Source organism: Equus asinus, chromosome 1 (genome assembly GCF_041296235.1).
Source record: "Equus asinus isolate D_3611 breed Donkey chromosome 1, EquAss-T2T_v2, whole genome shotgun sequence".
In the NCBI taxonomy this organism is placed as follows: Eukaryota; Metazoa; Chordata; class Mammalia; order Perissodactyla; family Equidae; genus Equus; species Equus asinus.
Window position 1 is genome coordinate 188,618,834 of NC_091790.1, and position 25,327 is coordinate 188,644,160.

The window sequence follows — 25,327 nt, forward strand, 5'->3', positions numbered from 1 at the left end:
TTGGGTAACCTTGTGACAGATTACTTAAACATCTCTTGCTTCTATTTCTTTATGTATAAAAATGGGGATAATTATTCTGTCTCCCAGGGCCACTGTAAAGATGAAGCTAGCTAAACCCATATAGAGAAGTTAACACAATTACTGGGCCACGCTCAACAAATGTTAGATATTTTATTATTATTAAAATATTATTAAATTATATTAATGTTTTGGTGGGCCTTGGCACAAAAGAATATCTTACTGAGTTTGAATTTTCAGTCTTCTGTCAGTTCAGTCATTATGATTTGCTGCATTCTTACTGCAAAGCTTCTTTCCTATACTGATCTTGACCTTGCTAAGATATTTCTATTGAGGTTAAGAAAGAATTAAATCTTTTGGCCACATCTAAGTCTAGTACACCAATATAATTGCTATTTGAGGATTTCAAAATCACATATTGTGACCATATGGTTAATTTTCTAATTCATTAATGATATGTCCTTTATTTTAAATATAGTATGTAAAACATAACTCAGAATTTCACGTAAGAGTTCAATTTGGCAAAAATAGTTCTCAAGTGGAAGAAAGTATCAGCCAAGTTTTTCATCTGATGTTAGAAAGGGAAAGGAACCCTCATCTGTTTAGCACCAACCAAGTGCCAGTCTGGGGGATGCACTTTATATGCCTTATATATCACTTCATTGTCAAAACAACCCTTTGGCTGTATCTTAGTCTGTTCAGGCTGCTATAACAGAATACCATAGATTGGGTGCCTTGTAAACAACAAATTTATTTCTTACAGTTCTGGAGGCTGAGAAGTCCAAGATCAAGGTGCCAGCAGATTCAGTATCCAGTGAGCGTCCACTTCCTGGTTCATAGATAGATGTCTTCTCTCTGTGTCCTCACATTGTGGAAGGGGCAAAAGAGCTCCCTGGGGTCTCTTTTATAAAGGGCATATATCCCATTCATGAGGGTTCCATGTCATGACCTAATCAGCTCCCAAAGGCCCCATCTCCAAATACCATCACATTGGGGGTTAGGTTTCCATATATGAGTTTTGGGGGCATACAAACATTCAGTCTATAGTAGACTAGATATTATTATCCCTATTCTATGGTTAAGAAATCTATAGGTCTGAAAGGTTAAGTAACGTGTCCAACTTCATAATAGCTTGAGAGTGTAATCCAGTTCTGCCTGCCCCAAATCTCAAAACCTTTCCACTGTAACAAATTGATCAATGGAATTTTTCATGTTTCAACTGGTTGTCTTGGCTGAAGGTCCATCATCTCTACAATAACTCCCTAAAATGGGGGGGAAAAATCATTGAAAACAGTTATGTGGCAACAGAGTAAATGAGGCAGTTGGGCCTAATTGAACTGTTCTTTATGCTTATTCAGGTAAATTGCTTACATGTGTAGACACAGTCATTATTTCCTTTGCCCTCAAAAAATCTACCATGTTATTCCCATTTCACAGAAAAATAGAAGCAGAGAAGATCGAGTTTTCCCCCTCAAGCCAAAGAAGGCTGCTGGCATAACTGTTCTTGGCTTTTCTCTGGATTTTTCTCACTAAGAGTATATTCACCCTTAGGACAGGGGTTTCAGTCACATCATCACTCATAAATGCTTAAGGCTGTCACTGACCTTATAGATAATCTTCTGTGGTGGAACGTTACTCTTTCATTTTTGGACCACACACTACTTTGAGTCTCTGATCAAAGCTATAGACCCTCCTCCAAGAAAAATGCACATGTGCACCCACAAAACTTGGCACTTTCTTCAGTGGCGTCAGAGACCTCCATCCACAGACCTCCTGGAGGCCCCTGAATTCTGGGCCAAGAATCCTTGATCTAAAGAATTTTAAAAGCTTCATTTTACATATGAAGAGACTTACATATAGGGCTATTGACCCTCTCAAGATCATGCAGCTAAGCTGAGGCAGAGCCTGGTTGCATGGTGTGGATCCCTAAATGAATGGAGCCACCCGGATTTGCTCATAAAAAATGCCATGACCACTCATTAGGAAAATAGAGTATGCTTTTGAGAAAATAGTGTATACTACAATGTATTGCACATAGAGTGCTTTCTTTTCTTAATTTAAAAACAGTTTATGGATAATATTTCTAAATAAAAGGAGATTAGGTCAGATTGCTTCACGGTGAGTAAAATGAAAAGCAAAGAAAGATAAGCAGATAGGCAGGATGAAAACAGTTAATTGTTAGGAACTAGGAATCAAACTTTGCCATATGAGCCAAGAAGGAAAAAAAACTGTGGTGAGTTTGCAAACAGAATCCTATTTGCCATTAACTTTGGAAGAGTTTTATTTGGTATATGTTGTCTTGGCAAGATTTCTTTAAACAAAGCTTAATTTTGATACTAAGTTATTATGTAGGATTTCTCCATCCTTACCAGTTTCATTTTAGCAATTCAAACTCATCAAAGGATTTTTCTCTCTAAATCTGAGATAAGAACTGATTTCATTCCTTAAAGAGGATTTCATCTTTCACCTTTATTGCTGCTCTCTTTTGGGAGGATGGGGCAGATATGGAATGAGAAACAGACATGATGCCTTCCAGAAACCGGGATCATACAGACTTGGATTTGAATCCTGGCCAGGTTAGCAAGGACAACTCTATCTAGCCTCTCGAAGCCCATTTTCTCATCAGGAAAACGACCATCATAACGGTTCTTCCTCATAAGTTTTCACCTAGATTTTAAAGCACTAGATAAATAGGTTAGATAGATAGACAGAGATAGACTATATACATGATATGTACACATGATAATGATATGTATATATGTGTATATATATATATCATATATATGTGAATATGTGATTAATGCTCAGTAAATGTTACCTGTTTTTGCTCTTTTTTGGCTGGCTGGAGGATATGGTAATGATGGAGCTATCAGGAAAGTCCTCTCCAGGGTCATCTCCCTAGAAACTGTGCCTCTCGGCAGCTACCTTCTGGGGTTTCTGAATCACTAAACATGTGCACAGTCCCCATGTCTTCAGACAATTTGGTGTCTACTCTACTCTGTTTCAAATCTGTTTTAGCAGCCACCTTGAAAGTGATGGGAGAATTATGCACACAAAGTCTCTATGCTGAAAAGAAAATCTACCTCTTTATTTTTAAGAATCTTTTTTCATTTTCCCTACTGGTTTGAAATAAAGATAAAAATACAGGATAGTCTGGTACCTAACATAGCAAGGTCTTTATCTCAATAATTTATATATCCAATATTCAATTAATTATATACTTTAAATAGTTTCTTTCCCTTGTGGACATAATTTCTTTTTTAATGTTACATAATATATGGTTTCAACACCACTAAAACAGGAACCAAAAACATCTCAATAGTATGTATGAATACTGTACTAATACTACAAAGAAAGTTATGTGCCCAATTTCTACAGTATAAGTTTTAATCATTTTATTCTAATTAATAACTTTATTCATTTTAATTATGAAAAAGCAGATACATTACAAAATAATATTATGTAATATGTATAGAAGTTGTAGGTCATCATAATGCATACCCTATAAACTTATCTCTCAGCTTAAGAACTAAAACATTTCCAAAACCATTGGAACTTCCTGCAGACCCCTCCCCAATCCTGCCTCCTTGCCCCTCCATCCACAGAGGTCACTAGTATCCTGAATAATTCTTTTATTTTAAAAGAAAATTCTAAATAAGATGGTGTGAATTTAGGTGATAGTTTTTCCAGTACCCTGTGATCCAGGGCATTCCAAAGATTCTCTCCAGACTCAGGTGAAGGTGTTAACAGAGCCCTTTATTCCCTGAGAGGGCAAGGAGTTTGCCGTTCTGAACACACAGCACCAAAGGAACCTAAAGTTGGGAACCTTTGAGAAGTATACAGTACTACCAACAAAGAAGTCTCATCAAAGTCTAATAGAAATGTATTGAAGGCTATCAAATATCTATGCTGAATATTTTGCCTATTGGTTTTCTCACTGACCAACCAGGTGTAAGAGATTTGCATCTGTGGCCATCACTTGCCCAGGTGGGAATGGCAGACAGGAATGATTACAGACTGTTCCAAATTCTGTGTCAAAGGAAATCTATCTCAATTGCTTTGAAGTCTTCTAGGAAAGTTCTTGACCTTTATTATCCCAAAGGACCTCAACAGTGTCACAAGAAATTACCACCAGGTGTGAAACATGAGCAAGTTGGAACCATGTAGTGACTATATAAGTGGATTCTCATTCATGTGTGAATGAGATTAGAGGAAAAATGTGTGTACTTTGTGAATAAAATCATTTCTTTTCACTAGTTTGCCATCTAACAAGCAGTGGTCATCAGCAGTTGGAAAATCAGTTTTTAGTCTAATGTAAATCTTCATTAATCCAAATTTCTCCATTTATGAATTTTTGTCATTTATTCTGGGACAACATAAAACTAAAATTTTGAATGACTTGTAAATAAAGGATTGGATTAACATGTTAAATATGTAAGCTACATTCCATAGCTTAATTTTTAAACACTTGAGATCACAACTTTTTAAAACTTTTTAAAGAACTTTAGAAATACTCACTTACACTTAAAAGCTTAATTTGCCAATTATAAATCATTTTTATTTAAACAATTTTTAAACAAGTTTCTGGTGTTTTGTAGCCCAGTGGAAGTCACCAGGTACATGTGAACATTTTTTCAAAACTAGATTTCTTTAAAAATAATTCATAGTTTGGCCTGGCCCTCCTTCCAGCTAGTCTAGGTTAGCGAGGTCTGACGTATTTGTGATTAGTACCAATTGACTAAGTTCAAGTGTGAGGGTTTATTTTCCATTTTAATAACTCCCTACATCACATACAGTTCCTTTGTTGGAATAAAAATCTTGGTAAAGTACACATTGACCACTATAAATAGCAGCCAGAAGCCTGTACATTCAGGAGAATCTCCAGAGAGTGTACTTGAAACTGCACATTGTTTAGGATAGGAAATTCTTCTGACATTCATGTTTTCCATTGTGGGTGACACGGACTATCCCGTGTCACATCTTCACTGGCTTCCATTTTCCTGTACCATTTAGGAATCCAACTGGTGTTCCAGAAGATTGCTCAATATGTGCTTTTTATTTTCCTAAGTCTAACCTGGGTCTTATTGCCCAGTGGGAACGCTGCATACTTCAAGAGCTCTCCAAATGAAAGCTAGATAACTCCCAGAGCCGGCACCAGCAACTAGGTATGAAAGAGTCCTTTATTCCTGCAGCTAGTCGCTCTACTGGGCCTACTTAGAATAACAGCAACCAACTCATTTTTGATTCCCACAGAAAACCTTGCTCTGTTGGCAGATCTTTCTAGGGAGCTCAAGAGACTAATATTGAAAATAACTGAGCAGGAAGTGACCAAACAGATGAGCAAGATGAGATGATGGGTTATCATGCCGATTCGAAGACAAGAAGCTTCAGCAGGTATAATTACACCGCATCCTTCCCAAGGCACTATTGGCAATTACAGGAGATGTATGCCTCTGCCCACTCCTTCCTCGAGCAGTCCTTCTGTTTCTCTAATCAAAAGCTCTAATCTCTGTGTAAATCTTGAGTTTTTTTAGTGGAGGCCCATTTTAGGGATCTAACATTCCCTCACCATCTCTTCTTCCTTGATGAAGAACATGAGAAACTACTGTTAAGGGGACTTGGACAAAAACTGTGATATAGAAAGAGTTGATAGCTGGTGCGTTTACTTCCTGCTACTCCCCTCTTAAGAGCCTTTAACTCTTCCTGCCTAACCATGAAAGCCAAACACCCTAAATATATACACGTTTTCTGAGCCAGCATCGACAGAGTATGATCTGGCTACCCAGGGAGTATCATTACTACAGAAGCTCCACGGTTTACGAACTGAGCAGAATGAAGTTTTCATAAAACTCAAGGCTGAGGCAGGATGGAGACTCCTAATCCTCTCATTTCTAAGTCCCTCACATCATAGCCACAGCAATATAAATTCTGTCGCATTGCAATGTTTGTCAGAGATATGATGGAGCTGAACAAGGGAGGCATACTCTTTAGAAAGGAGTTAGTTTTCCATGAGAACTCTTCCTGAAGTGCAGAATTGCTGCTAGAAGACAGATTCTGGTATCCTGTTGGGTTACATGATCAGAAATTAAGACTCTCTTTCCTACTTCTCTGAAAAGGGTTTGGAAATCCAAATCATTGGACCCAGACTTGCAAAGTAACATGTCCAAGAGCACACAGCCAGTGGCAGGGTTAAATCTGGAGACTTTGTCATTTCTTCCAAGTCTGGTGCTTTTCCCTCTGCATTATGCTTCTGCCCAATCCTCACAACTGCCTCTAACTCCACAAAACAAAGTAACTTTTAGATCAAGGATCAAAGAAAGAGGACATTGGATAAAGTTGTAGCAGATCTGGGTTACCTCATCTGTAACATAGAACTGACTCTTCTCAGGGTGGCAGAGAAAATTAAATGAGATATGGACAAATGCTATCACAAGTGTAAAGGGTGGTGGTGCACGTGACACATGTTTATCGTGTAGAGATTGCTGTCTGATTCATTTAAGTCAGATTCATTTGCTATAAGATGTTACCTGTCACCCTCCCTAGAGCTTGTCACCTCTGGAGAGATCTTAAGACTTCAATTGCAAATTGGAGCAAAGCCATTTTATCTTCCCTTTCCCTGTAGTTGTGAATTGAGGAGAAAATTCAAAAGATTTAAAATAATAGCTTTATCCCAATCACAATAAACCCTGCTGTTGGTCATTTACTTGTCTGGTTTTGTATCTAAGTTGGCAAAAGTCCTCAGGCTTTGTTACTGAGCAAGGGTTTGCAACCCGATGCGCATAGAAGCCAGTACTATGGCACCACTAGCTTTTGAGAAAAGAAAGAGCTTTATTTCAAGGTTGAAAGGCAAGGAGACAGGAGGCAAAGCTCTCAAATCTGTCCCCCTGATCCATGATTTGGGGCAAAATTTAAGGCGTTAGGAACTAATAAGCTGCAGCTGGGCCCCAGTAAGCTGATTGGCTAGTCTCAAATCAGTCCATAAATGGTAATCAAGCTACTTGGGCTGCTGGAAGCCAGATTTTTCTTATTGAAGGACTTCTTGCTTTGTAAAGGGCTCCAGTGGCAACATTTCTGAACATTCTCGGTTCCAGGGTCATCCTGAGGCTACGGGTTCCTCTCTGGCACATGCGCAGTCCTTTCTCTGTTATTGAACAAGGTTCGATTAATCAACAACCTGTTTTAAGGAAGCAAAACTAGTTTAAGCTGGTTAATGTTTTATGTGCTGTTTCAGCTTAAAGAGATTCTATGTTCTTCCACACCACTGTCTTTTCTCTCTCAAGCCCCTTGTAACTGGTGAACTCTGACTTGCCTTGAAGACCCAGCTCAACAGTCATCTTCTGGGAGAAACCTTCCAGAGGTTTGACATCTCCAGTCAAGGTGACTGATTTCCTACCTTGGGTCTCCCATAACACTTTTTATTTATGTTAATTATTATCGCCTATTTTATATATTTATTTGTTGGCATATCTGTTTTCCCCACCAAACTGAAAGCAACTCTAGATCAAAAACTACATCTTACTCACTTTTATTTCCCCAAAGACCAGTACGCAATGTTGACTGAATGAATGAACAGATACTTCAATTCGCGTCCGTGTATTCGGGCAGAACTTTGCTCAGCTTGCTAAGCTCTTTGCAGGGAGGCAAAAATGTTAGTGACCTTTGTGGTGTTCTCTGAGTATTGACACCATCCATAACTTCCTTAGGATTCCATCACTCCTCTGCTGAGCCACTAGAATTTTCACTCCATGTCTTTTTTTCTAGAGAGATGAAGAAACTCACCTCATGTATTTTTCTAATTATTAAGGATAATTGGACTTCTACATCATATAATTTTGATATTATGCTTATTAGTTGCATCACGGAGACAAATGATATTAATAGGGTAAGAGTCAATCCTCTTTAGTTGGCCTATTTGCTCTAGTACTCACACCCTTATTATTATTTGAGATTAACATTTGCATTGTAAGACCAGATAATCATCAAACTACAGGGTTTGTACCAAACCCTAAGGAGTCCAACCATGAACAAACCATATAATCAAAAATTTCTCTAATGAAAGACCAACTGTGTGGTCTGGAGGAGTAAACTTCTTGAGTTAAGCCCAGGAGGACAGGCAGAAGAAGACAAGGGGTAGGGCCAAACTCAGGTTGGTATTCAACCAACACTCTTTCTGAAATAGACAGTGTTTAACATAGAAATTGGGTCTAAAGTTTAGACTCTAAATAGTGGATTATTTTCCAGTATTAGTATGCAGTGATGAACCAAGAAGAAAAAGAGAATAAAGAAATACATTAGAACCCAAGACTTTTTAACAAAGATATGGGGGGTTAATTTTATTTTTAGTGAAGTGGAGCATTTTTTTGTTTTTATAAATAATTCATACACCTCAAAAAATACTTTTTGGAAAAAAAAAGAGGAGTATTTATAAACAACCATTAATCAAAACTCTAAGTTAAGATTCAGATTAATTCGATAAACATTGACTATGACACAATATGTTCTCCACCAAAGCATCAAGTTTCTTAATTGTCAAAAGATACCCTTTGGTTAATTCGTTAACATAAAATTTTGTAATTAAAATAAAGTTAGCGAGCTGGAACATGCAGAACACACAGACTTGGGAGCACTATAGAGTAGTTTCAGAATTGTATCTTTTAATTTTTAATTTAATTTTTAATTCTTCGATCCACTGGGAAAGAGTCAGAAGGAAAGACAATTTGAAGTTATCCTAGAAAGACTCTGAATTCTAAAATACCTAGGAGAATCTCAGATTACATCAGTCCTCTCTACTTTGCAGCATATTTTAGAAGGCTGAATGCATATTTCAGATCACTGGCTTTCAAATTTCAAGTGACTGTCTGCTACTTTTTGTGTAAGTGTCATCTATTTTGTTTTCTTTGTTGTCTTCGTGAGATCCTAAATTTAAAAAATTTCCAGATGGCTTTTGGCTTTCAAATGGGGAAAATGAACATGATTTTTTAAAATTAAATGTTTTCACTAAAAACCCTGCCTGGTTCTATTCTATAAATTAATGAGCAAAAGAGAATTCCATTTTCTTTTCCTGCCTTGGTCCTAATAACAGCTTCATTTCATTGCCCAATAACTTCAAAGTAAAATAGCATCCCACAGCTGAAGAGCTTTCTCCTAAATTTCTCATCTGCTGTCTCAAGCTGCCACCATAAAGACATTCAAGAATTCTACAAAAGAACATTTGTAATAAATTCATCACATAAGTGTCAAATTGCATTAGGTCTCCCAGATGTAAGCAAATGTAACTGTAATCTATTATCTTAGTCAGTTCGGGCTGCTATAACAGAATACCATAGACTGGGTGGCTTAAGCCACAAACATTGATTTCTTACAGTTCTGGAAGCTGGGAAGTCCAAGATCAAGGTGCTGGCAGATCCCATGTCTGGAGAGGGCCAGATTCCTGGTTTTCAGTTGGCTGTCTTCTTGTTGGCTCACATGGTGGACAGAGAGAGAGAAAAAGCAAGCTCTCTCTGTCTATTCCTGTAACGGCACTAATCCCATTGGTGAGGACTCCACCTTCATGACCTAATTACCTCCCAAAGACCCCATGTCCTAATACCATCACATTGGAGGTTAAAATTTTGATATATGAATTTTTCAGGGACACAAACATTCAGTCTAAATCACCTGTGGGGTTAGTAAGTCTAAAGAAAACGGGCCGGTAGAAGAGGTCTGCATGAATGCCAAGTCCAAGACCAGGGTTGGCAATGGGCATTTAAGAATACCCAGATGAGACAGATCTTGAGTCTCAGGGTTTGTTCATGTGAGAAGTATTCTTTCCACTGAGGGAGGTGTTTTACTCACGTCTCCCCTTGACTTGAGCGAAATATTCCTTATGATGACCTCACCTCCCTCTGCATTGACTCTACACTCATGAAGCAGTCTCTGGTGACCGTGAGGCTTCCCGACATTCTGGCTTAGGGAATGGGGGTGCCCTGGTTGGGAAATGAGAGTTCTCCAGGCACTGAAGAGAGAGGTCATCCATTCTGTCTTAATTAGTTGGCATTAATTGGCATTCTGATATACATAGTTTCTTATGACTTTGTGACCCAGTCAGTCTCCCTGAGACCTCTCAACTTAGAGAACTCCCAAGATCCGGTTGCTGGTGCAGCAGAGCTTCTAGATCCTGTACGATGAAGAATACTCCAAAAAAGGCCACTCTGTGGAAGCCTCTTGGAGGTCCAGCCAACCGGCCTTCTTGGTACAGCATCTCTACTCCATCGTTGCCCTTCTTCAACCCAGAGAGCAAATGACAAGTATTTATCATCTGCAGTAGGCCTAACAGTATTCCAGGCTGTATTAGGAGCAAAACAGGTGTTAGAAAATATCCCTGCCAGCAAAAAGGTTATAATTTATTTGGTGAAAAAAGGTATGTACATGAAAACAATGAATAAATAAAACTCTATATATCCATCTATCTATTTCTATCTATAGACAGATATAATCATGTACTGATTCCTGTGACATGTTAATTATAAAATAGGACAGTACCTAGCAAAGTGTCATTTATATAATATAAATAATAAACACTACATCCTAAATATGCAAAACACAAATGGACTATTTCTCTAGCAATAGAAACAAATATATGTTTTAATCCAAGTCTGACCCCACAAAAAAGAAATCAAGATTTTCTTAGACCTTATATGGTATCACTGGAAAAAATCTGGATTTGATTCCAGCTATAAAAGCCACGTGTAAATTTAATATCCAGACGCATAAAGTGGACACCAGAAAATAAATTTATGGTTGTGGAAATATTTATATACTTTGAACAAGAATGATACTGAGAATTCTGTGGCTTATGAACTAACATGCTTCCTTTGAAGATTTGACCTTTTCTCCTGCATTAGAATTATATCCATGATAGTTTCTTAATTTCCTTCACAGTTTAATTGTATCTATGTACAATAAATCTATATTCTAAAGTGAATCACTCAGGCCTAGATTCAGTTTCCCGTGGATAGAAATAATATCCTTCATGTACACACTTCTTTCCTAGAATTGTAAGGTATGTATGATTATTTTCACTGAGACCAGAGCCAGAGTTTTATAGACATGCACCAGCAATCATTCATTCAAGAAACTGTCGTTAGAAGCCTACTACTTCCTAGCGCTGTTTTATTGTTTTAAAGACGTGTTTTAAGCTGGAGGGCAGAGGGGAGTTGGAGGCATGATCCTTTTAAGTTAGAAACTTTTCTCTTCAGGAAAAGAAAATAGTCCAGCTGGTTAAAAAACCCAGATTTTAAAAAGAGCTTAGACAGTAGACCTAAATAATCATTGCAAAAGAGTTTAAACAGAAATGAGGAGCCTCCCAGCAAGTTTGCAGGAGGGGCTGACTCATACATGACAGTGTCGCTATTTCTTAAATACAGGCAAACTTTCTCATCTCTCCTCCTAAGAGGATAAATTACAAAGAAATAAAGTCAAACCTAGGAAGACTTCGTAGAGGTGGTGCCAGACACTGGTTCTTAAAGAATCACTAGAAGTCAGAGAAGCAAAAGGAATTTTCAAAGGCATTCTAGACAAAAGGAGAAGGAATAGCTTTGTTGGGTAAAGGCAGAAAGTTTCAGGAAACATCAGGCAAATGGCAGCAAGTGCCAGTAATCTTTTCACTGAATAAAAATCCCCTTTATGATAAATATTAGAGAGCATTGAAGATGTGTTAGATTGCCCATGGCATTACAACTAGAGGTCAGGATACACTTAAGGGGAAGAATTAGAAAAGGAAAGCTGGGACTCACTGTTTGGCCTTGGGAAAGAAAGAATGCCCTCCTTTTAACTGAGTGGTAGTTTATGATCAGGGAACCCCCACTTCACCATGAAAAATACAGAAGTGTCAAGACAGAGGGAAACGACGTCTCATTCCCACACCCCCATCATGTTTCATCCTAGAACCAAATACACACTGTGGTGGCACTGATGGCATCCCGCTGGGGTGAAACTGGGTATGGAATGGACGAAGGTGGGGAAGAACAGTTCAAAGGGTTAGCTCACTAGAAAGTGGATTGCACACAAACAGATTTGGGATAATAGCTACCTCCACGTGGCGAGGGAGAGAACACTGTCCTAGGGGAGCACACAGGGGCACCAAGTGACTTGGAAAGTTGAATTTTTAAGCTAGATGAGGAGCACACAGATGTTTATTATAGTTTCCCTTATTTGTTTTACTTTGTCTAAAAGATTTCAGAATAAAACGTAATGTTAAAAAGGTACAGAAACTTTATAGCTGTTACCCATGTATCCTCAATCAGAATCTGCCTATGGGTGTCAATAGAATCACGTTACTGATAATGGAATTCTTAATGCTACCTGCTTATGCAGGACTACCACCTCACCGCTAATAAAAAAGTCCCCTCTGATTGTTGCTGGAAGTCTGTCTCACTCAAACTCACGAATGGTACCCTCAACCACCATACGCAACCCCCCATGGTGCCTTGCTGCCAGGCCCCTGTGCCAATGAGGGGACCCTCCACTGCCACTTTCTTGGGGCCTACACTGAGACCCTCGGCCTCTGTGTCAAAGATGCTGTCTCGTGCCCTCGTGATATAACCGATCAAGGTAGCAAAGTGGTCCCGCGTTCTCTTCTCTCCTCCAGAATTCTGAAACCATGCTGTGCTCTGTATAGAAATAGGGATAGTGATCCTCTCCTCTGCTCTGTTACTTTGACACCTGGGCACCAAAGCTTGGCCTGTGCTCAGCAAACACCTTGTGGAAACAGACTCAGCTTCTCTGCAGCCCACCTTCCCTCGGGGCATAGGTATGGGACAATGGGGCTGGGCTAAGGGACCAATTCCAAGACACAAAATAGCAAACAACTCCCCAAACCCCATGCAAATAAACTTGAGACCAGGGCACCATCCACATCACTTATCTTCTCATTTTGACTCAATTACAGAAAAAAGTAAATTAACTTGGTCAAGGCCATTCTTTGCTCTTTGTGAAGCGATGTGCACTAATTCATTTATGCAGCACATGTGACACAGGCCTACTCTACATCAAGCACTGTGCTAACTGGGGTGAGGGGAGGGTCAAAAACAGGAGTAACACACAATCCCCCTCCTCAAGGGGCTCACAGCCCAGGAAGAGGAGACAGAACTATGGAAACACTCTATTGGTATAATCTGGAAACTTGAACTCTGTGGCCTCAGCTAATGAGACTTCCTAGGTGTTGAAATTCAGGTTGGTGCACTTCGAAAGATCTTTTTTTCCTCTTTTGAAATCAGGTTGTTAGTTTGTTTTTCAGCTTCCTATTTACGTTACCAAGACCTTAGACAAGAAAAATATAATCCAGAGTATCCTGAAAGAGTTGAAAAATGGCCTCTGAAAACAGTATGAAGTTCTACCCCTCAGATAGTGACCACAAAAATAGCTTTACAGATAAATGTTGGAGAGAGACTGACTAAGCAACAAATCCAGAGAAGAAAAAAAAAATGCCTGGATTTAGCACAAAAATGAATGAATGATCTCTGTAAGAGATGCTATTATTGATGCGAAAATGCTGTTAGGAGGTGTTAACAGGAATGTGGCAGGCAGCACTGGGACTTCATCCAGGCGCATTCAGCCTTGGTCAAGCCTTCATTATGTCCAATTTTGGTTTCCCGCTTGAAAAGTTGTTATATTTTAGGCTGATATTAGAAGAATGGAAAATAGGCATTGGTGTCCAGCTTAGAAACGACGAGACTACAGGATGACTTCATACCTGTGGCCCTAACAGGGGTACGTGGGTTTCTGCTTCGGCAACAGGAAGTCTAGTTCACTAACAGAATACAGTGAGCAGAAGAGTGATTAAACACTGGGACCTTGATCACAGGATGTCACCTTTGAAGTATAGTACTTAAGCTCTACTTTCTATCTTGTTTTAAAATTTGTGTATACATATCTTATCTCCTTTTGGGTATGACTTTCTTATCTTTGGATCCCCCACAGCGCTTAGATCCATGAGTTGCTTGTGGTAAATATTCAAACAGTGTTAAGTAGAGGGGATGGGAGAACATGCTGGGACAAAACTATATGCCATCACTGTAAGGGAGATATGAGAGCGTAGCCATTCAAGACACGTTCTAGGCCTAGAGACAGACCAGGCAAAGAATAGTTTGGAGGATTGTGTCAGCAAAGGCCATAAGGACTCTAGTGAAGGACACAGTTGCATTGGAAGACTGGGCAGAGGGGTAAATGATGACTTTCCATAGCAGTACATGCATTTCTCCACCCACGACCCAGTCCGCCACATATGCGTAAAGGAAGACACATGGGCACTATGAAGCCATTAGCAAAGACACGATGGGGAAGGAGAGGGCAAGGAAAAGATGTTACTGAAAGTAGAAGCAGAGGAAGGAGAGAAGAGGAGTCCGTAGTTTCTGAGAAGGGAGATGGAAAAAGGGAAGAGCATTTCATGAGAAGATTTCTTCAGAGGATCCATTAAAAAGTAGTATCATAGGACTATATGAAACAATATGGTTTAAGTGAACAAGTTCAGTGCCATGGGTGAGGAGTGAGGTGCCATCAGAGGTGGAGGGACCAATTGGAAAGAGGAAAGAGGTCTGCCTGAAAATATGTAGTTAACCCCTTCGCTTCCATTCCTATCCACCCCTTTGTGAGCGGCTATCTAGGCACGATCTTTTGCCTCATTCTAAGCGTGTAGTGTCTATCCATTTCTTTATAGGAAAACTTTTCTTCAAGACTCTTTTTAAAAATCTCGTTTAAATTACTTGAATCATTGCCTCTCAAGCGAGTCAATTTCCTCTGAGTTTAAGTTGAGTTTCTGTAGGAGGTGAGTGGCTGTGTGTGTGTGTGTCTGAAGTTCCTCAGGGCAGGACACAGGGCGCTTTTCACGTACTTCTCTTTTCCCTAAGGGTTTGCTCCAAGGTAGAAGCTGTTCTTAAACAACCATTGTAGACTATAAAGGTTGGAGTAGATCATGTGGTTCCGTCTCCTATCCCCATGAAGTTATTTTTAAAAATATTTTATTAATAAAGGACTACCCTGTGGTGGGAACTCTTCCCTTCTATTGCACTGACCTCCTTCAAACCTTCCCAGCCCAGAATCTCTTTGATGAAAAATTAAGCAAAGTATCCAGAAATGAAGAACGCTGTAAGAGTGGCCCCTTCTTTCTTTTCCCCAAGTAAAAGAGCCAGTGAAATGTCGTGTGTGTGACACCTACTACTTTGCTAAAGGATGGCTGGCCCAGTTTGCTGTTCATGGTAACGATGAATGATCATTGATTCAGTTCTCAGAGACACCAGTTCTGGAAGATGGACTCTGAGTAACCGTCTGTGCTACACAGTGAAAGCGCAAATGCCTGTCCGTCTCTGCAGGAGCAGAACACTGTTGACAAATTACCTTTTAGTATGTTCTTCCTAATTCCTCTTGCTTTGCCTCTCCAGCCCCAGCCAGCCAGACCTCAGGGCTCCTTAGAAGCTTTTGCCTACCCAGCCCTGCTCTCACCTCACTTATCTCCCTGCCTCTCAAATGCAGCCAGTCCCCCTTTTCTTAGCCTTTGTGCTCTTCCTGTTCCCCACTGGGGTCTGACCGAGGTCCGAGACTCACTGCTGTCTCCACATTTGTCATGTCAGCACCCTATTAGGTAGCACAACTTATCACACCTGTTAGTTTTACCATCACAAACCGAAGACAAACAGCCACTTCCCAAACACATTCCACTAATAACCAGGGGCCAACTAAGAGTGTGCATCATTTCCTTCTCCCTATCTCTATAGCTAGGATAATAACTTGGTGGGTATATTTTATACAGCTGACCGTTAGGATACTTTTAGTATATGAAGATCAGCACATTAGTGGAAGATTACTAAATACTTACTCTCCTCCACGGAGGGTAAGGGGTGTGTGTGTGTGTGTTGTGACAGAGAGGGAGAGTGTGTGTGTGTGTGTGTGTGTGTGTGTATGAGAGAGCGAGACCAACAGAGAGACTAGACTGGCCTGGAGGAACTGCAGAATTTTTTCCAGGCTACTCCACTTTAAGAGCTTACTCCTAATATGCCAAAACTATACTTACCACTTCAGAATTAGAGTGTGGAGGGAGGTGGGGGAAATCAGGAGGCAAAATGTATTCCCAAGGTCAAATGAGGCCCATCAGCAAATGCATTAGTTTTCTATCGCTGCTGTAACAACTAACCACAAACTTGGTGGTTTAAAACAGCACAAACTTATTCTTTACCATTCTAGAGGTGAGAAGTCCAACACAGGCCTCCCTGGGCTACAATTAAGGTATGGGCAGGGCTGCATCCTTTCTGGAGGCTGTAGGGGAGAGAATCTGTTTCCTTGCCTTTCCAGCTTCTAGAGGCTGCCGCCTTCTGGGACTCTTGGCTCCCTTCTTCCATCCTTGTTCTTCCGGCAACGTGGCATCTCTCTGGCCATTCTTCTTTAGTCATATCTCCCTCTGACCACAGCTGGAGAGAATTCCCCGACTTTAAAGACCCATGTGATTAGATTGAGCACATCTGGATAATCCAGGATAATCTCGTCATCTCAATGTCTCTAATGTAATCACATCTGCAAAGTCCCTTTTGCCATATAAGGCAATATATTCACAAATTCTGGGGATTAGGACATGGATGTCTTTGGGAGGAACATTATTCTGCCTGCCACAGCAAACCACTGAATTTTTTGAAGAGAAAAAAGTTCATTGGGCAAAACTTGGTAGAAATGAGAATAGCAAAATGCCACAGTACACATTTTTATCTAAACTCCGGAGTAATAAACTCAAGGCAAGTCAGTGAGTGTTTTATGAAAGCTTCTTCTGTGAAAGCAGACATATCTCTATTTTATGAGTGTTTCATACACTTCAAATAGTTAATATATGTTGAGTGGTAATATGTATAATCAAAGAGATATTTAAATGTGTATATATGTCATGATATATAGAATAATTAACTTTCAATTTCATTAGAGGATTTTACTCTATCAACTATGACTTTGATGACAGCATAGCACTTAAGCAGGAAAACAACCAAAATTTGCTAGTTACTTGAAGTGAAGAGAACATTGAATCTAACTAAATTAAATTTCTTTAAGTTGAGCCCAAGAGTAGTTGTTAAAAGTTCTGCTCCACAGCACAGGTGAACTATTTAAATGCTCTGTGCTTCTATGTCCTTGTTGGTGACATGAAGCTGTAGATCTCAAAGATGTTTTTCATTCTATGAAGGGGATCTCAATGTATGAAGTTGATTGCTTTTCCTGCTATTACCGAAAGACCCATCTTAACCTTATGTTGAGGAGATCTGAATTGTTCTACTCGTTTCACAAAAATCTAGTCCCATGGGTAACTCAGTGCCGCAGCACCAATCTGTTCATTGCTTGTCAAGCCGAGACGGAGTGTCATCTCCAGATGGAATCAACACCCACCCCCTCCTCAGGGCTGGAATTTGGTTGCGTTCCAAGCTGTTGCTGACCAGGCTCCCTTGCCGGGTTTGGCTGATGAGATCACCACACCAGAGCGCCATGGGTGCAGAGCAGGCCCGCTCTTGAAACATGTTCCTAGGCAGGCTGTTGCTCTCGTTTCACCAAGGAGCCTGAGCACCAAACACCCTGTATAACCCTGCAGATCTCTGATGGGCTGTCTCTCTGCTTCTCTGTGCCTTTGGTTTACATTTTTATATTATGCGTCTTTCCCTGGATAGAAGGGATAAGAGGAGTTTCTCAGATTTAGTTTCTCGGTGGGAACTGTTTGCTTTGGAGGCCACCTACACGAAGGCTAATTGAGAACAGAGCTCAGCACGAGGGCCTGAGAACTGCACCCGGATGAACTTTTCAGTGGGCTGATTTCCGCTGATCTCTTCAGAATTGGACTGTGTATGCAAGTGATACCATGATCTACTGTTTTCCAAAAGGCTGAGCACATGGATCAGTCTTTTCCTTTGACTAGTTCTCTACCTTGGAATAATTATTTGTAATTAATCATATAAAGTCTTTATCATGGAAGTTACCGGGGATCCTGGCCCCTACTACCCAGTAATAACATTCTGGAAATCTCCAAGCAATCTGTGCCCTTTACAATCTAAACATGATGGGCCTCTATTAGAAAGATTACAGTAAAAAATAACAATCAGCTCTCTGATGATCGTATGCGAGGGAAAGGGTGGGGAGGAGTAGATTTGGCAGAGGACAAGCCCAGACTTTCGTCACAGGGACAGACCAAAGTGTTAACACAAAGGGAGAACACGGGAGCATCCTGCACACAGCATTTCAGCCGCTGATAACATGGCACCTCCGGGGGCCCAGCCCACACACTGACGGCCAAGGGTCTCGGCAGCTCCAGTGCCCCGCCGTCCCTTCCAGCTGCGGACATGCTCGGGGGATCCGGATCACAGGGAAGACGCAGCCTGGCCGCGCTCTCCCAGTGAGTGCTCAATTCGCCTCCTCTGTTTAACTTTTCTTTTTTTTCCACAAAGGAATTGGTGTTGCGAAAAAAAAAACAAAAGTTTTTTTTTGCTTTTTTTAAAAATTGTGGGATTGGGAGAAGAGAGGAGAAATCAGGAGGCAGAAGAAGGCAGTGAGTATGTAAGTTTCAGAGGAAACTTTCTGGGCTATACTTTGTGGCGGTTCTGATTGGTTTTCCTCGTTTGCATTTTTATGGTGGTTTGTAGACCATTTGCGGGGCTTTATACCTAGGCATGGGGTTTTTCTTTTCCAAATAACCGATCCACAAAGCATTGTGTTTCTCAAGATCTGCTGTTAATTTAGACCTGAGCCTTCTGCTCAGAATGATCCATTTGCAGGACTCAGGATTTTGGCTAAAGCACACATTGCCCAATCCTTAAAGTCAACAGCCCAAAGCCCTTAATATACTGACCACTGACTGTGACAGAGCAAGACTGAAAGCACATGCTATTGATCAGGGAATTGTTCAGATAACAGGCTCCAAGGTTTAGGATCATGAGATCCTGGAATGTTAAAGCTAGAAGGGGCCTCTAGGATTGTTTTCCGCGATGCTCTCACTTTGTAGACAAGGGAACAGAATCCAGAGTGGTAACTCAACTTACCCAAAGCCAGACAATAGTCAGTAGCAAAGCCAGGGTCTTTGTGCTCACAGGCAAGGGTCCTTTTCATGCTGGCATTTATGAGGTTTGGAAACTTGGTGGATTTTGGGAAAAGGTACCACGCAAGAGTAAGAACACCAAATGGCCTTTCAGTAAATCCTTCCCATTTTTGAGAGTTCTGGCATTGATTCAGCATGACAATTGTTGTTCCAGTTGTTCCAGCATTTGTGCAACAGTTAATTAAATAAACAGAGAAACTCAATGAGGTCCTAAAAATGAGACCCACATCCACTATATTAGCAGATCTCTTGGAGAACCAGTTTCTGTAGGTGTGATTGCACGTGTGTGAGAGCTCAGTGTAGTCCGGTGGTTATCAAACTAGTTGTTGTTTTTTTTCTCCCAGCAAATTTAATGTTACACGGAATTCTATTACATAAAGGTGATGTTCTGGTTAAACAGGTGGTTTTGGATCTAGAGATCTTCATCCCTACTACACTCCCCAATCGTGCCCCAGAGCTCACTCCTACCCGCTCCCATCCCTTCTCATCCCCACCCCACCCTACCCACTCCACTAAAACTTCCTTGGAATCCTAGATCTCCATGGAACAGCTCAGAAACCACTGACTTGTTTAATGCTTTTATTTCAGATGAGGAAACTAAGGCACATGGTGGTGAAGGGCTTGCTCAGTGTTACACAGCTGGTCAACAACGGAGCCTGGAATGCTGGGAAAAGAGCCCAGTCTGTGTGTGTGTGTGTGTGTCTCTCTCTCAACTCCTAGTTCTGAGTTTTTTCCCACTCCATCATGCCTGTGCTTCTATCAATTTACTTTTTACATGTCTCTCTCACTCTTCTCCACTCACTCTGTCATTTCCTGAATTTCAACAGTTATTGTCTCCCACCTGGACGATTGTAATTGCCTACCGTCTGGTCCCAGCCTCAGTCTCTCTCCCCTCTCTGATCCAACCTGTTCCTCCCCTACCTTTGAGAATAGAGCTCACTCTCCTTAATATAGCATTCAAGGTTCTCCACAGTCTGCCTTTAATATTGCTCCCCAACTTGACCTCCTGCTCCGGCCAAATCAGATCACTCACTGTTCCCCAAACTCCTCAGGTACAAGCCACCTCCATTCCTTGGCTTGTTTGATTCCCTACCCAGGGAACACCCCATGTGCCTCAGTTTCCTCATCTAAAATGGAGGTATTAAATAAGATCAGTGGTTTCTGAACTGTTCCATGAGGACCTAAGATTCCAAGGAAGTTTTGGAGTAGGTAGGGTGGGGTGGGGTAAAGAGGGGATGGGAATGGGGTGGGGATGAGCAATGGGATGTGACTGGAGAGTGTAGTAGGGATAGAAGCTCTACCCCGTCTGCTTCTGACTTTGTTCCTGTCCTTCACGGCCCTAATCAAATGCTACCTTCCTCCACAAGCCTTCTTCGGTTCCTCTTCTCTCTACACGATAATGACCTTTGTCCATCTTTCTATTAATAGCCTCATACTAAAGTTAGTGGTGAGCACGCCTGTCCTCCCCATAATAGATGGTAATTCAGTTGAGGGCAGGAACTATTTTGAATCTTTGAAATTTCAGCTCCTAGCACGGTGCCGATGCTCAAATAATATTCTTTAAGTGTCCTATTATAGGCTAAACCAATAAACCGCTTTTCATTTGAATCATTTGAACACACAAAGCCTCGGCACCTTTTGCTTTGGAAGAAGTGTTAGGTAAATGCTGGATCAGGTGCCCAACAAAATGAATTCTAAATTCCTTTGCATTTGCATCAGATCATTTATCTCAGTTTCATCACCTACAGGGCAAGATTGGCAGTGTTTTGTAATGAGGCGCATTAAAATTCCTGAATACCGAGACCTCCACAGAGCCATGTTATTTTCAGAGGCAGGTGTGAATGGCTGTTCAGTTCTTTAGATTTCAAGATGCTGTTTAATTTGTTCCTAGTAAGATTATTGAAAGATTCTGTCACTTGCAATCTAATATTTCACCACTACTTTTTTCATTTTCCCAAAGCTCTAATGAAGTCTACTTGAGTCAAGATTTCATGTTTCTTGTAAATATTCATGCTTTAGTCCATTGAGTTATATTTCTCACAAAGAGGTAGGCTTTCATATATCCTGGGGATGAAAAAGTTTTGTTCTTGGGTCACATTTTGTAACAAATGTGGAAGGGCATATAAGTTTTAAAACCATGGAATCAAAGAAACATAGGAAATTATTCAGTTTATCTCACTGTTTTCTGAGAAAACTAAGTTAAAAACATGTTAAAGAAATAAATGATTGACATAATTTTGTAAGATTCAGCAGAAATAACAGAAGAAAGGCACATAAAAATATTTAGAATTGGAAAAAGTATAGGAGAGGCTAGTTTTTCCTATCTTATTAGGGAATGTAGCATTAAAGTTTTCCAACATGCTAAATTTAATTTTTTTTTACAAAAAGCAAAATTTAAAGGAAACTCTCTCTTTCCCTTCTTTAAAATAGATATTACAATACACTTGAAATATTTTGTTTAATTTCTGAGAATTGTCATTATGAATATAGTTTTATAAATCACACTATGAAACAGTGTTATCTTGGCATATAGGACTCCCATCCCCAAATGAGTCCATTTATTTTGTGATGTCCTCCGTTTTCTTATTTATGTCTTTTTTTTCGCTTCTCCTTAATGTTAGGGCACCCACCTCTAGCTGCCCAAGGATATCAGGAAACCCTGTTTATTAGAATTTTGTTCAAAGTAAAAGTCAATAGTCTGGGTGGAGGGGCACTGAGGACCCTTCTCTCTTACAGTGTAACAGTGTACATTCCATGTACAATGCAGTGTACGTGTGCAATATACGATGCATGTATATTTTGTGACTGCTGGTTTCTATACCCAACTAGCCATTTTTGCTGACTTTTGGGTTCAAAGATTGGTTTTAAATGATTGACTTTTCCAGACCTCTACTCTGGTTAAAGGTGAAATTACTACTTTCTGTTTATGGATGAAAAATAAAAAAAGAATGGCAGAGAAACAGGTGATTGTGCATGTATTAGGCATTCTATAAACGATATTGCTGAATCGCTCATGCAGTGGTGACTACACCAAATCTTATGGAGGTGGTCTTGACTTTCTCCATGTGTCCTCCTGGCCACCTGGCCACGATCCCACTGGTTGGGTACCTAGTGGCTGCAGGCCCCTCTTTCCCTCCCTGTTGATGCTGTTTGCATTGCTCAGTCATCTTTTTCCCTCCTTACCTTGACCTATTCCTAGCCTTGAAAGGAGACCTCACTTCATCCTGCTTCTCACATCCCTCCCAGCCCAACAAAAATGGCTTTGCTGAGGCCAGTCTGGCCACAGCACGAGGAAGCAGGGATGGGGAGGTGCTCCTCTGCTGTCTGGAAGCTAATATGCTCCTGCCATTTCTAACTGGACCAGTGAGGATGCGTTTTCCCCATAGAAACACAGCTTCAGTTCTCTGTACTAACTTTAGATACATCTTGGGTTTTAAAAACGCGGTTGTGGGCTGGCCTGAGATACTAACTGCCATGTATAATGATGTTTGAAGTTCCAAAGACCAATCTGCAAATTAAAGTTTTGGAAACAAGCTTTTAATAAATGTAAGACTGCCTGGATTCATTTCCAAGCCTAATTGAATTTTTAAGAGGAGCCTTAAAAAAATCTGTAAACTTCACTCATTTCCACATATTCATTCAACAAATATTCATTGAGGGTTTCCTGTGCCAGTTAGTGCTGCTGGACTAGGCACTAAGAACATGAAAAAAGACAAAACACAGGCTCTGGCTTCAAGATGATCTGGTCCTTTAACCTCCCACCCACTACAGGAATCTTTCTTGAGTTCTCCCCTATACCCACCACTCAGCATATACACATTCCCGGGTCCATTTAAGGCTGTGGCTGCCATCAGAGCAGTGCAGCCACCTGATCAGCATTACTTACATCAGTGCTTTTCCTGTTTTCTTTTTCCCTCTGACCCTCTAAAAGAAATACGAGTTTCTTTTAACTTAAACTTAAATTTGTGACTCAGTATCATATGTATAAACACATACACACACATATATGTATTTGAATCAAATATTTTGTGAACCAGTGCTCACTCTTGTTATGTACAATGTCTTTGAATTTTTTCTTTTTTTAAGTTGCATTATAGTTTTCTTTTTTTTCAGTTTTATTGAGGTATAATTGACAAACAAAATCGTAATATATTAAAGTGTACAATATGATGATTTGATATACATTGTGAAAAGATTCCCAGCACCAAGTTAATTAACATATCCATCACCACCTATATTTATCTTTCTTTTTCTTTCTTTTTTGATGAGAGTGTTTAAATTCTACTCTCTTAGCAAATTTCAGTTATACCATACAGTATTTTCAACTCTAGTTACCATGTTATACATTAGATCCTCAGACTTTATTCATCTTCTAACTGAAAGTTTGTACCCTTTTATCAGCCTTTCCCTATGTCCCCCACTCACCAACCCCTGGCAACCATGATTCTATTTTGACTTTTTAAAAAATTCCCCGTATAAGTGATACGAAGGAGAATTGTTTTTCTCTCTGGCTTATCTCACTTAGCATAATGCCCTCTAGGTTCATCCATGTTGTTGCACATGGCAGGATTTCCTTCTTTTTTAAGGCTGATAATATATCACACTTTCTTTATCCATTCATCCATCGACAGACACTTAGGTTCTTTCCCTACCTTGTCTGTTGTAAATAACACTGCAACGAATAGGAGTACAGTTATCTCTTTGAGATAGTGATTTAGTTTCCTTCCCTGTGATACTTTCTGTACTTTTTAATTTCATTAAAAAATGCTGGTCATGACCTACTAAATAGATTTAAGAAGCTGCAAACTGCAGCTTGAAAATCACTGAACATATTACCTAATCTTGGTACCCCTGGTCCCTGCCTTTCAAGCAGCCCAGGATGTTCTGCTAGCTGGAGACTGAGAGTGAGCCTGGGGGTTTAAGGAGAGGCTTTTCGGATGGGAATCAGAGAGTCTGATTCTGGTCTAGCTCCTTCAGTAATCAGCACCGTGATCTCCAGGAAGCCACTTCCACTTTCTGCAACACAGTGGTAAAATGGAGATGCTAGTGTCTGCTCCATGCAACTTGCGGGGTCTGTCCAGTGTAATGACGTGAGTTGAAGTATACAGGAAAATATTAGGTACAAGACAGATGCAAGTTATTGTTAAATAGCCTTATTTTTCCCAATCAAAATTTAATGTCAGAGCAACAACTTGGAGGGGCCATTTGTCTTTTATAGAGTTGGGGACAGATCCTTGCATGGGCTGTAACGTGCAACTTCCTAAGTGACATCTCAGAGCGGCATGTATTTGTGATGTTAGGACTAGGCTCTGTTTAAGAAGCTCAGCCAGATCACCTTGCCCCTCTGCCCTTAAAGACTTTTTCTGGGGGGCTGGCCCCGTGGCTGAGTGGTTAAGTTCGCGCGCTCCGCTGCAGGCGGCCCAGTGTTTCGTTGGTTCGAATCCTGGGTGCGGACATGACACTGCTCATCAAACCACGCTGAGGCGGCATCCCACATACCACAACTAGAAGGACCCACAACGAAGAATATACAACTATGTACCGGGGGGGCTTTGGGGAGAAAAAGGAAAAAATAAAATCTTTAAAAAAAAAAAATTAAAAAAAAAATAATAAATAAATAAAGACTTTTTCTGGTTATAAAACACGGAAGCAACTAGGTGGTCAGTGGGTTTTTAACTCATGAGCTAATTTGTGAAGGAGTATGCTTGGCCTGAGAGTATCTCCTCTAGCCCACTGGATTTATAAACACTAATTTCCTTGTTTGTAAGACTGCTTTTTATTAAAACCAACTGACATTCAACAAAAGTAACCAGTAAAGGAGATCATTTTATGAAGAAGGTTTTAAAACAATAAACTTATGGAGAAAATATGGTACTTTTCTCATAGATCTTTCACTTTATAACTTTATTGTAAACCTCATCTCACACAGACATTGATTAGGACACTTCCTTCAAGGGCTGGCCCAGTGGTGTAGTGGTTAAGTTCATGCACTCTGCTTTGGCGGCCTGGAGTTCACAGGTTTGGATCCCAGGCACAGACTTAACGCACCGCTCATCAAGCCATGCTGTGTCAATGTCCCATATACAAAATAGAAGAAGATGGGCATGGATGTTAACTCAGGGACAATCTTCTTCACCAAAAAAAAAAAAAAAAAAGAAAAGAAAAAAGAAAAGAACACTTCCTTCGAGTCCTGACATTCCTATTTAGGGCCAGCTATTTTAG

At 40.3% G+C, this 25,327-nt stretch overlaps 1 protein-coding gene across 19 annotated transcripts in view; it reads left to right on the forward strand.

Moving 5' to 3' along the window:
• CALD1 (caldesmon 1) overlaps nucleotides 1-25,327 on the forward strand; it is a 183,293-nt gene that overhangs the window by 95,520 nt on the left and 62,446 nt on the right. For 3 of the 19 annotated variants that reach the window (XM_070513854.1, XM_044745077.2, XM_014839386.3), the window contains exon 1: nucleotides 18,120-18,406. The exons of the other annotated variants lie outside the window; for them this stretch is intronic. In XM_070513854.1, coding sequence (XP_070369955.1) covers nucleotides 18,354-18,406 — 53 coding nt within the window. In that variant the 5' untranslated portion in view covers nucleotides 18,120-18,353. Of the gene's footprint in view, nucleotides 1-18,119; nucleotides 18,407-25,327 lie in introns of those variants that run through there. 19 annotated transcript variants of the gene reach the window in all.